Source organism: Nyctereutes procyonoides, unplaced genomic scaffold, assembly GCF_905146905.1.
Source record: "Nyctereutes procyonoides isolate TBG_1078 unplaced genomic scaffold, NYPRO_anot_genome, whole genome shotgun sequence".
In the NCBI taxonomy this organism is placed as follows: Eukaryota; Metazoa; Chordata; class Mammalia; order Carnivora; family Canidae; genus Nyctereutes; species Nyctereutes procyonoides.
The window spans coordinates 14,723,730-14,737,033 of NW_026575137.1; the positions used below are offsets into that span (position 1 = coordinate 14,723,730).

Sequence of the window (13,304 nt, forward strand, 5' to 3'; positions counted from 1 at the left end):
GGAGGGGATAAAAACAAATGCAGCAAAATGTTAACAGTGTTTATTTTGACCTGTGTACATATGAACGTTCATTATATTACTTTTGCACCTTTCAATGTTTACATAGAATAAGCATAAGCTTACAAATAAATAAAATACATTAGTTGGGAGCAGGTACCTTTTTTTCAATTCAAAGAAAATAGATATAGAGATAGATGGATGGATGGATAAGTAAGTGGACAGACTAACAAACAGGCAGGCTGGGCAATTTATGAAATTTATATTTATAAATTTCACATTAAGTGTATCATTCTGTAATTGTAATGCTGAAAATGCTTTCTTGTAAGTACATAACATCTTTTCATTCATTCTTTTATTCCTGATTTACTCAGTTAACATTACTCAGTTAACATTGATTAATAATTGAGCACATGCCGGACACTGGTCTATGTGCTATGATGCACAGATGCACAAGACAGATACTATCCTTGGGAATCTTAGTCCAGTGAGGATGAAAGATGCAAAAATTTATTCATGAGACAATATAAAGCATTCTCCAAGAGAGGCGGGAATGTTACCACAGTGGATGAGAGCTGATTGTGTTGCCTAGTAGGGTAAAGGAAGTTTTCACATGGAAGAGGTGACATTTGAGGTGAATTCTGAGAAAATGAAAATGAAGTCTGAAACCTCTGACTAAAGTCTTAACAGCTACTAAAATCTGTATTCTATAATGTTTCTGTATTTGTTCCCCAGCCCAAATTCTTCTATAAATTCACACACATCCCATACCTTTTAAAAGCATGATTCAACTCAAAATGTCTTACCTTTGCAAAATTTTCATCTTCTATGACTGCCAATTTTTTTTTATGCTTATTATATTCTTGTCTTCTCTCTAAAACACTCATAATTTTTTCATCAGTTAAGTTCTTCCTAAACTCACAAAACTGAGGCCAAAATTTAAACAGAACCCCAAAAATTGTCATCTGTATAAAAAACAATGTCTCTGGTTACAATTTCATACAAATGTACTGATTTAAGCTCTAATTCACCATAATAATGGATTAACTATTCTATCTTTAATATACAGCATGTTTCCTCCAAGTTATTGTCTCCAGACATCTTGGTATAGTTTAGTTCAGCACATGCTTATGATCAAGGTTTTTTACTACCAATGAGAAGTCTTTCTTTAAAAAAAAAAAAACATGTAAAAGTTACTTTATTCTTTATGTTTCCTTAACCAATTGATCATATTAATAAAGAATCCATTAGGTCTTTTCAAATGAGAAATTTATATTTTCTTTTAAAACACACACTAGTTGATCTGCCACACACTCTGCTGTTTTATGCAAGTATTCCAAATATTCAGTCCATCAGGAGGAACTCCTCTCTGCCCCCCCCCCCCTTTAGAGAAAGGAAATACCTCTGGAAAAGCTCTTAAAGCTGCAGATCTAAGAATAAATCTTGAGTAACTTTTAAATGATATAATCTCTTTTATCTGAGAGCAAGAAAAGTAACATTTAAAAAGGCGGGTGGAATCCTGGACAAATGCTAAGAGGATACTCTACATTAAACGATTAATTGTGATATTAATAGAGATAAGAATTGTTGCTCAAATTCCCATGCCAAGTATTTCCATTAGTTCCAGAGGCATACATTACTTCCAAGAAGGTAGGACTTGCCACATCAGGTCAAGTCCAGCATCTCGTTGCTAGGAATGACCTTTACCTAATGCCTTGGAGAAAAATGAACCATCCCATCAGGCTCCAATCAAACTCTTCAGGGAAAAGAGGTATTCTTAAAAAGCAAGCACTGCTGTGATCAACAGAGTCCTCCAATGGTCGGTATATTTCATTACTCCTTTTTTCTGTGCATGGATATTGTTAGTAATTCTAAAATTATTTATTCCTTTTAAAATACAGTTTTATCATTGAATTCTGTAGCCTCTTGGCATTTTGAACATGATAACTAGAGATATTTTATTTGATGAAATGTAGGCTTTAAAAAAAAATTCATTTACATTTACCTGCCATATCTTTATTTAAGTAATCCCCTGCTCCAATGTCAAGGGATCATGGTGGTTTTTATATGAACTTCTTAAATTTAAATACTCCCCTTTTCCTCCTCTATTTACCAACTATTGATTCTACCTCTCATTACCTCTCCCAAATTGGAGTCATTCCTAGCTCTCAAATACATTTATCTCCATCTGGAAACTCTTCCAGTAAAAGTAACCAGGATAAAACACAAGTTTTTCAGTGGGAGACCTAAAACTGCTCTATTCCTAAAAGCTGCAATTAAGATTTTAGGTTAAGAATATATGTGTTAGTCATGAAAATTACCCTGTGCCTCCAGAACCTTAAAAGAAACCAAACTGTTGGTAAGAAAAATGTTTTAATAATTATAGAACTACTTTGCTCACTGGCAAGAGATAGGCAATGGTTTCAGTATGAGTAAAAAGGGCCAGTGTAAATTTGGCTAAGTGAAGAAAACTTTAAAACTATTAGGGGTGAAGGTGGGGCATAAGGCAGAGGCTAGACTGATAACAATGCTAGAACAGGCAATAGGCTTTTTTTTTTTTTTTTACCTCCTATGCAGCCCTTTCACTCAACTTTGTTCTCATTTCCCATTTGATCTTACTCCTTTGAGTCACAATAGATCACTTCTCATTGTCAGTCATCTATGTGTTCAAAAAATGTTATTGAATGCCTATTCTGTGCCAGGCATTTGGGCCACAAAGGTAAATAAGAAACATTCCCGGCCCTCAAACACCTTATAATCTAGTGGGAAAGTCAGCATGAAAATAGGAACTTTCAGTTTTGTGTGATAAAGAGACATAAAACCACAAGGAAGAGAAGATGATAATGCAAAAAACTCAGGAGTAAAGAGAGTAAGGCTCCTTTGTGGAACAACAGATATTTCAGGAAGACTGGCAGGTGGGTAGCAGGGAGTGGGAAGAGGTATGCCTAGTGAGGTATAGGAGTATAGTCTTCGGGAAGGCTGGGTGGCTTAGCAGTTGAGCATCTGCCTTTGGCTCAGGGCGTGATCCCGGGATCTGGGATTAAGTCCTGCATTTGGCTCCTGGCGGGGAGTCTACTTCTCTCTCTGCCTGTGTCTCTGCCTCTCTCTTTCTGTGTCTCTCATGAATAAATAAATAAAACCTTAAAAAAAAAGAGTATAGTCTTCATTCTGAGGACAGTGGGGAGTAACTGAAATTGAAAGCAGAGAAGTGACAGACCAGATAAACATTTTGAAAAAGATGGCTCTGTCTACAGTGAATTAAATAGTTTTGAGAGAGCCCAGAGGCACATTTGGCAATTACTGTAAAGTATTGATAAGATATGAACTCAGGTGATAGCATGGAGTCAGAGAAAAGTAGACAGGGTGACAGATAACAAGGAGACCAATGGATACACTTTAGGGACTGAAAATACAAGTGTAAGAGAATGAAGGAAAGGAAAGACATAAAGATGGCAACAAGACCTCTGGCTTGCACACCTGGATAGAAGGTGATGCTATTCTCTACACTTCCTTAGGAAACACAGGAGGAATAATCAGGTGGAGTGAGGACTCTATTTAAAAATTCTCTTATTTTCTGACACTCCAAAGTCTGTATTTAAGACACGTCTGGGATTCCATTTTAGGAAACCAAGGAGAAGGCATAAAATAGAGTACTCCCATAGCTTTTACTGGCTTCAATCTCTAGACAGTATGGCAGAACTAACCAATGTAAGCAGTTCCAGACATGCACTTGCAGACTCGAAGTCTTTGATCTAGGTGGGCAAGCCCTGGCCTGGTTATCCAGAGACCTAGGCTAGGCTAAGTGATCTCTAAGATCTTTTCACTAACAGATACTGTAATTCTGGCACCATGTTTTCTCTATTTCTCTCTAGCACATCCTCAGTTTCTCTATATTTTCACCCATTTTAATGCGTAATTTGGATTCTGAGTCCATTTTCAGTTCCTTAGAAGACTTAGAACACAGCTGGCTCACAAATGAATGTTAAAGGAATAATGGCCTTTTTTCCATGCTCAAGGGCAATCATATCCTAAAATCTCTGTTTCATATCACTTAAATCATGACATGGCCTTCCCTATTACCCCTATTATAATTTATTTTTCTTAATCATTTTTCAGGAACAACATTACTAAAAGGCTTTTAAAAATGCAAATAAATTATGTTCACCAAATCACTGTTTTCTATTATTTATCTTAAAAAGAAGTAACTTGAGCAGGTTAACAGGCAGGATTTTCCTTTCATGAGCTTGTGTATTTTATGTTGGTTGGGTACTTACATCTCCTCTCACTTACTTTATGAGCTATGTGAATATTCCAATCTTTAAAAATATACAGATCTTGGAACACACGTATTTTACCACATATTTGTGGTAGCAGATTTTCTAAAGGAAATAGAAATGGTGGGAAAGAAAGGAGGAATTGGCTGGAGTATTATAAGTAAGAAACAAAAATGATAACCATGGAGAGTCAAAGATAGTTATTTACATGATTGTATTTGCTATATATTATCAATAAAATAGTATACTGCTAGTTTCTTATATGTGGAATATGCAAAAAAGTTTTAAAGATTTATTTATCCATTTGAGGGAGAAAGAGAGAGAGTGAGCAGAGGAACGGGGCAGAGAGAGAGAATGAATCTCAAGCAGACTCTCTGCTGAGCACAGAGTCTGAAATGGGCTGTATGCAAGGCTCAATCCCAGGACCCTGAGATCATAACCTGAGCTGAAATCCAGAGCTGGATGCTTAACTGAGTAACCCAGGCATCCCTGCAAAAGCTTTTAATTAAATAGAATAAATCCCAGTATTAGGAAGGTTGGAACCTTATCAAATATGAATAATGCAAAAGCCTTAAAAGAATATCTAATTGTTCATCTATTTAAAAATACGCTTAGCTGCAAAATAATATAAAATATAAAACACCCTTAGCTCCATGCCCTGATCTCTTACCTGTGCCTCTCTAAACACATATGGTCCTAACTCCTTCCTGTGTTCAATAATTTTTTGGGCTTGCTCTACTGGAATGTCAATTTGTAAAGCTGGTGGAATACTAGAATTAATAAAGCAGTTGATGATAGTCATGATCTTCTTATGGATGATGGACTCTTCACAATGAGAATGGCACAAGTCCTGAGGAAGGAGGAAAGATAGAGCAATACATGATTAATGTATTCCTAGAATACTTGAAGGAATTGTGCCAATATGTCTTTCAGTAATATATACCTCTTAACTTCAGATCAAGAGGGCACTAGAACATGTGAAAGCCATCTTAAAAAATATCTTCCATTTCTCTCGGGTTTGAGGAACCCAACACTTTGATGCATATACCTTAAATAAACATGCTTCATTTAATCTCAAGTGCTTCTACTCCTAACCAAAAGACCAGCTTCAATGTCTACTTTGACTCATTTAACGAGTTTGTATTGGGTGCCTGCTATATACCAGCTGAGCCCCATGACAGTTCCTGCTCTTTAAAGACTCAGTCTCACTGGGGGAGAAAAAAGAGAACACATCACTTCGATCTGAGATAGCTGGTAAGTGCTACAGGAGAGGTGTACACAGGGCCCTAGGAGAGCACTGAAAGCAGGTACCTAACACAACTTACAAGTGGATGCAAAAGCTTTTCCGACCAGAACTGCTTCTACACCAAGGTAGAAGGCAGAAAGGCAAGGTAGGCTCAGAAAGGCAACAAAAGGGGATCCCTGGGTGGCGCAGCGGTTTGGCGCCTGCCTTTGGCCCAGGGCGCGATCCTGGAGACCCAGGATCGAATCCCACATCGGGCTCCCGGTGCATGGAGCCTGCTTCTCCCTCTGCCTATGTCTCTGCGCCTCTCTCTCTCTGTGACTATCATAAATAAATAAAAAATTAAAAAAAAAAAGAAAGGCAACAAAAGCAGGATGCTGGCAGTGACAAGTGTGTCACTATGTATCTCTTAGTATTTACACTTTTACAGTTAACCTATTAAATTATCCTTCTTCAAATTAGTGATCATACATTAAAAAGACCCAGTTTCATGTTACAGGTGTAGGGCTATCATTTTTCTAAAATAAAGAGGGAGCTTGGTTTGAATTATGGCACTTCTCTGTCAAGAACATTGATTCTCTAAATCACTAGGAAGCAAATAAATTTGGAAACTTGTAATTCTGGGCCAGAAATGAGCCAGCACTTACTAAGTACTCACTGCATGATGGTACTCATTGTAAATATTATGTTACAGACACTATTAAAGCAAGGAAAAATTGAGCACTGGCCATATAAAACCTTACAGAAAATTTGGCATAAATTATATATGAAAAAAGCTTGATATGAATGTTACATTAAGACAAAAGTTAGCATTTTTAACTCAATTTACCATCCCCTCAGAAAATGCCTATTTGTAGCACATATGTTTCATATGTTACCAAAAGTATATTTTTTCCATTACTAGTAAGATGATCATATATCATTATTTGGTGAGCCTGATTTATAATTATGGAATGTAAGGCTTGGGAAACAAAAACAAAATTTTTGGAGTTTTCATTTTGAGGGTGAAGAGACAAAAATCAGAACTGATTTTTTTTCTAGTTGTTCTGCCCTACTCTACCTAGCTTAATGAAGCATTACTTATCATTAAAGTCTCAGTTTAAACAGACTTTCCTCTAAAAGGCTTTTGGTGACTCCCTCAGTTCAGAGGAGATGCCCATTGTAGATACTTCCATTGTGCTTCCATCAGCAATGCTCTAATCACGGTCCTACAGCTGTCTTGTCTATCACTTGTCTGTCCCTCCCATGACACTGTAAGCTCTAAGAGGGAAGACTATTCTGATCATGATTGTGTTCTCAGGATTTAGCATGGGTCTTGGTAGGTGCTCAGAAAGTATTTGCTGGAGGAATATGTCCTTCCAGTCTTTTTTTCTATGGACACACACACACACACACACACACACACTTCAGATTAAATTGTACTGTTTTCTAGTAGTAGCTAGGTTTTTAAAAAATCAATAAGATGAATATATTTTCTTTTTTTAAAAAGATTTTATCTATTTATTCATGAGAGACAGAGAGAGAGAAGCAGAGACAGAGGCAGAGGGAGAAGCAGTTTCCATGCAGGGAGCCTGATGTGGGTCTTGATCCCGGGACCCCAGGATCACGCCCTGGGCCAAAGGCAGGTACTAAACCTCTGAGCCACCCAGGGATCCCCTATGAATATCTTTGCTTATCATTGATTGATTATTCTCCAACAGCATGATTTTTAAATGGTTGCAGAGTAGTCTATTGTATAGATGTATAAATAATTAAGTAACTAACATCCTGTACCTGAACAGCTGGGTTCTTCCCAAATTTTCACAATTCAGAACAACGGGAAGAGCCCAGATCTCAATTTCTTAGCATATTACCACAATCACTGCTTGGATGGGGAGGGGACATAACTTAGTGATTAGGAGCATGAGCTTTAGCAACAGAATGTCTTGGTTCAAATTCCAGCTCTGCCACTTAATTAGCTACATGATATTAGGAGTTTCTTAGCTATTCTGTGCCTTAGCTTTGTGTGTGTGTGCGTGTGCCTTAGCTTCTATATCTGTAAAATAACAAGAATAACAGCTTTGATCTAATAGGATTCTTATTAAGAATAAATTAGCTGGGGATCCCTGGGTGGCGCAGCGGTTTGGCGCCTGCCTTTGGCCCAGGGCGCGATCCTGGAGACCCGGGATCGAATCCCACATCGGGCTCCTGGTGCATGGAGCCTGCTTCTCCCTCTGCCTATGTCTCTGCCTCTCTCTCTATCTCTCTGTGACTATCATCAATAAAAAAAAAAAAAAAAGAATAAATTAGCTGTTATATGAAAAGAATTAAGACGATATCTGGCAGATAGTGAACATTTAATAAGAGTAGGAGCTCAATAAGATTTTGTCATGCCAGGTGGAATACTTCCCACCTAGCAAACTTTCTCAAGGTCCAATTCAAATATTATCTCTGCCGAGACTTCCCTGACCTACAACCTTCTCTCTGCATCATTCCCTCTTTGGTGCCCAAACCATACCTAGTTAGAACATGGATCATAACTAATACTATTTCATGGTATTTGTTTTCATGGATGTCTCCCTCCTTGAGGGAGGGCAATGTGTTACATTCACTCTTTCATTTCTACAATCTAGCATAATGGATGGCACCTTAGGTACTCACAAAATGCTTAATGAATTAACAAATTCCCTCCTATAGCATAATTTCTAATAGTCACCTAGAATTATACGTCCTCCACTCTATACCACAGGAAATATATTTAAATGAAGACTTGAAAGAAAAACAGTCTTGAAAGAAAAACAGTCATACAACTAAGGGTTGACTTTGTATGAGTATGCTTTTTAAAATGCTTTTCTTGTATTTATTGTATTCCTCCTGTCAGAGTGGGCCTGGGCCTACTCATATTCATATTAGCTGCCCATTCATAATAACTGCCTATTTTGGAAAACAGACTTTACCTCCTTTCTAATTCTTAAAAAAAATTATTTTCATATTGCTTACCCTGTGACAGATTTTGAAAAAAATTATCTCAAAACATTTTTTCCTGAGAAAATTTCTAAGGTGTAAATAGAATAATAGTTCTGTTTATAACAAAAAAACGGTAGAAGACATCTTCATGGAAAGTTGGAGAAAGTTTGGAAATAGATTTTATTGAGCAATTACTAACTGTATAGAATATAAATGCTGCAGAATATTAACATTGCATAATTCATACTTAGATTCCAGACCAATTGAAAGTACCATCTTTTTAAATCCCAATTTTATTTTTATTCCATTATTAATATGTAATTATTTAATTGCAGTTATGCAATTAAATATTAATTATTTAATAATAAAATTTATTTTTATTTTTATTTTTATTCCATTTATAATGGAATAAAATAGGCTACTTGCCCAGAAATGAATCTGCTTCCTGTGGGAGCATTGAAGCAGAGTCTGGATGCCTACTCTTGGGTATTTCTAGACAATGTTCCCTTATTCAAGGCTTGCTTAAAATACATAGAAAGTCCTTCCCTTCCCTCAATGCAAAGATTGTTTGCATTAACAAACGTAAAAATAAACTGCCAATTGTTCTTTTACTCATTTGTTTCATTAAAAATTTGGCCATTCTTTCTATTAGAAAAGCAGGAGCTCATCTCTGCTGGTTAACTTACCTATAATCCTCTATCTTTGATGACCATGCTGGCAAGAGTTGGGAGGAATTCTGGTAAAGAAGTCTTGGTTAAAGTACTGAGAGTATGGATATCTTCAGGAAAATGTGCATATGGTACATTTATGGAGAAGTGATATGCAAAAAATGCATTTAAAACTCTTTTCAGTAAGGTTCTTATTAAATCATATGTGAATACCTTGAAAAGCTAATTCTATCATTTCAGGGCTCACTCTTACTCTTCACTGTATAAAAAGAAATATATCTAACACAAAACAATAAATACCTCAATATTTACATATTGGTATGAAGATGACAAATTGGGCTATCATACAAATCTTGTCTATAAAGTTACAGTTAAGAATCTGATGTGTTAATGCATTTCCACCACAAAAAAGAGGTGGTTTTCTCCAGCTTCCAATATAATACCTTATATTTTTGTACTTCTTGCCAAAAGAGTACATCATTTTCCAATAAATCTCCTTTTAGAGCCACAAACCGTTGAAATTGTCTTATGGTAACTGGATTCAATAATGCTTTACGAAAACCAATGATTTCACAAGATGAAGATATCCACTTACTCTCCACAGGCTGTCCAAAGCAGAAAATACAGAAAATTAGCTGTGTTCTAAAAAATAACAATAAAGTCATTTATTAGGCTAAAAAATACCAACTTCAACATCCTTTACTTTGGGCTGTTGAAATTTATGGCATGGATACAACAGAATTTGGCAACTTCTACCTCTCTGTTCTTCTCTCTTTTGTCTCCTTTATATTTTTATGGCATCATTTTTTTTATGAGGTAGGGAGAAAAAGAAATGACCGGATGATTCAGAACATACAACTACATTGTTTAAGAATGTTAAGAATCATTGCAGTTTGGGACTTTGGTGAAAAACTACATTTTATGCATTGCATGAGTTCTGTGCTTAAACAGAAAAACATAATCATATGTTGTGATTATATATTGTTACATTATATGTATAACTATATATATTATATACGTGTCATGTTATATATTAAATATAACTCTCTTGCCTTTTCAAAAGTAAGAGCACTAGGGACACCTGGGTGGCTCAGGGGTTTACTGTCTGCCTTTGGCTCAGGCCGTGATCCCGGGGGCCCTGGGATAGAGTCCAGCATCGGGCTCCCTGCAGAGAGCCTGCTTCTCCCTCTGCATGTGTCTCTGCCTCTCTCTGTGTGTCTCTCATGAATAAATAGATAAAATCTTTTAAAAAATAAAAAAATAAAAAGTAGGAGCACTAGAACATTTAAGATATTTTTTCAAAATCTTAAAAAAATTTACCAATGAATCCTGTTAAACAGTATATTTTCTATGCAGCTTCTAACTAGAAAAATCATGTTTTTAGGCAAGACATATTTATTTTAGTAAAAATTGTTATTAATACTTTATAACAAGAAGAAAAATCATTAATATGTTATTTTAAAAAAATATATGTTATTTTTAATAATAAACTTCTTCTGACTGAGGATTTACTTTACATACCAAAAAAGTTGGAGGACCCATGGTACTGTAGTAATGCTTAATTTCTGTCTTCACAATTTTGAAATACAAGATGTCTATTTTTAAAATTTTGACCATTTTATATCACATATCCATCCCTTGTTAGCCTCTCATATTAAAAAATGTAAGACAGGGCAGCCGGGGTGGCTCAGTGGTTTAGCGCCACCTTCAGCCCAGGGTGTAATCCTGGAGACCCGGGATTGAGTCCCACGTCGGGCTCCCTGCATGGAGCCTGCTTTTCCCTCTGCCTATGTCTCTGCCTCTCTGTGTCTCTCATGAATAAATAAACAAAATCTTAAAAAAAAAAAAAAGTAAGACAGATTTTATTGAATTTACTGAATATAAATTTTTTTTACTGGATAAATGTTATCGAAGCTCCCCAAATTTGAGTTTAGTGTACAATCATGCAAAGAAGCACCATTCCAAAGGCAAAGTTTGAAATGAACTTAAGAATTGTAGTAACATCAGCCAAAAGACATGATAAATATCCATTACTGACGATGCATAAAATGAGTTTCTCGAAACAAATCCTATGTGATTATCCATGTAAATGTCAAAGAGAGTTATGTAAAAAAGCACTATGGGAACACAAAAGGAGTAACTAACTAATTCTGCCTGAAGGAGCAAAAGCTTTGCAGAAGGACCTTGAGGATGAATTGGAAATTGAAAAATGAAGCCAACACCAGGCAGTCTAGGTGAATAGCAGTGTTTTCACCCAGATGAAATGACTGAATGTCTAACATCATTTTAGTGAGGTACATGTCTTGCACTTTGGTCAAAAAGTTAAGACCCCCACCATATGTTCCATATTAAAATTACAACCCTATAAATAGGAACACTTACGCATTAGACTGGGATGTTTATTTTAAACTCACTTAGCAAATAATGTTTTAAGACCTACTTCTTAAGATACTAAAACTTAGTAATTTAACTAAAACCTGTAATTTAATTAAACAGAAAATAACATAATACGTAATGCACAATAATATGAAATAAAAGCCCATCCTACTTGGAATTTCAACAAAAAATAGTAAAAGACAAACATAAGAATGGTTTATTTCCTTTCAAGAGGAAAACACAGAAAAAGAGCATCCTAACAGATACATGTAATCCTCTAATAGTCAAATAAAATTTTACGTTTGTTAGTTTGTAAAGGGTCACCCAGGTCTAGTCTGACATTCCACCAAGATCTGTAGAAGGATGAATTCATATAAATATGTAGGCTCAACAAGAAGGCTGTGTTTATCGTGATTGTTAAGAAGCAAAACAGGCCATTTCCAGTAAGGTATTCTATTATAGTGGCTTCAGTAATCACCAAAATGATAGTTTAATTCTTTTCAAGCCAAAATGTAAATCTCAACAGAGTATAATGTAAGATAATTTAACTTGCTGGTTCTGTTACATATTTCTCATTCTTTTTGTAAAGTCATCCACTCTCAGTAAAAAATAAACTACCATAGGCTGAAATGAACAGCTTGTCTCAATAAATCCATCGCAAGCAAAATAAACAAAAATACATATATAAGGTCCAAAATTTAAAGCACACTTCTCGGGCTTAGCAGGTCGGGAAGGCATTAAGAAGGTGGCTCTCATCGAATTAATACTCTTCCCCAGATTCCATCAGCCAATTAAACAGTGTCAGTGGTCAACTGGTAGCTTAGAAAGCAGTGTGTTCAATGAGAGTCTTTGAACAAGTAGGGGAGGAAAAATAATACTTTGACAGAGTGGAAGTTGCAAGAGGAAGAATATAACAAACACTACTTGCCTTCCAAACCCCGATTTTCCTCTCATGCTTCTGTAATAAGAGTTCTTCAGCTATGTCTCTCATCTGTATCTAAAAGCAAAACCAATAACTTTATTCCAATTATTCGAATGTGTACATTTTTGACATCATTTACTAACTTAATAGCTTTTTTTTTCCAAAAAGATTTATTTGTTTTATAAAGAGAGAGAGAGCATGAGTGGGGTGAGGGGCAAAGGGAGAGAGAGAGAATCCCAAGCAAACTCTATGCAGACCACAGAGCCCGACAAGGGGCTTGACTCCACAACCCTGAGATCATGACCTGAGCTGACACCAAGAGTTGGTCGCTCAATCAATTGCACCAGCCAGGTGCCCCTAATTTCACAGTTTTTAAAAATGAGGTAAAAGGGCAGCCCCGGTGCAGCCTGGGGTGTGACCCTGGAGACCCGGGACTGAGTCCCACGTCGCGCTTCCTGTGTGGAGCCTGCTTCTCCCTCTGCCTGTGTCTCTGCCTCTCTCTCTGTGTCTCTATGAATAAATAAACAAAATCTTTAAAAATAAATAAATAAATAAATAAATAAATAAATAAATAAATAAATAAATAAATATGAGGTAAAGGTCAGCATGGATAAGAGTACAGTTTAGGAGAAAAAGGATCAGAACTTAGAAATGGAAGCCCTTCCTAAGTGCCTGGGCAAGTCACTCAAATTCTCTGAACAGTTTCCCCATCTACAAAGTGAAGATAATAATACCTAAGTGTATTGTCCCAAATGTGGATAACAGTTTTACATTGGGTCACATGAAAATTGAAGCTGGAGAGATAATTAGGACTTCCCAGATTTTTGTGTCACTTTCTAGCCACAAGTAATTTAAGAAGAGTACAAAAGTTATTCAAC

The 13,304-nt window shown here is 36.1% G+C and overlaps 1 protein-coding gene across 10 annotated transcripts in view; it reads right to left on the reverse strand.

Moving 5' to 3' along the window:
- Positions 1 to 13,304, reverse strand: part of RGS22 (regulator of G protein signaling 22) — a 128,631-nt gene that overhangs the window by 11,733 nt on the left and 103,594 nt on the right. For 7 of the 10 annotated variants that reach the window (XM_055303410.1, XM_055303412.1, XM_055303408.1 and 4 more), the window contains 4 exons: positions 12,433 to 12,501; positions 9,572 to 9,733; positions 4,942 to 5,121; positions 804 to 962 (listed from right to left, as the gene is read on the reverse strand). In XM_055303410.1, coding sequence (XP_055159385.1) covers positions 804 to 962; positions 4,942 to 5,121; positions 9,572 to 9,733; positions 12,433 to 12,501 — 570 coding nt within the window. The remainder of the gene's footprint in view (positions 1 to 803; positions 963 to 4,941; positions 5,122 to 9,571; positions 9,734 to 12,432; positions 12,502 to 13,304) is intronic. The other 3 variants (XM_055303409.1, XM_055303411.1, XM_055303414.1) reach the window with 3 other exon arrangements.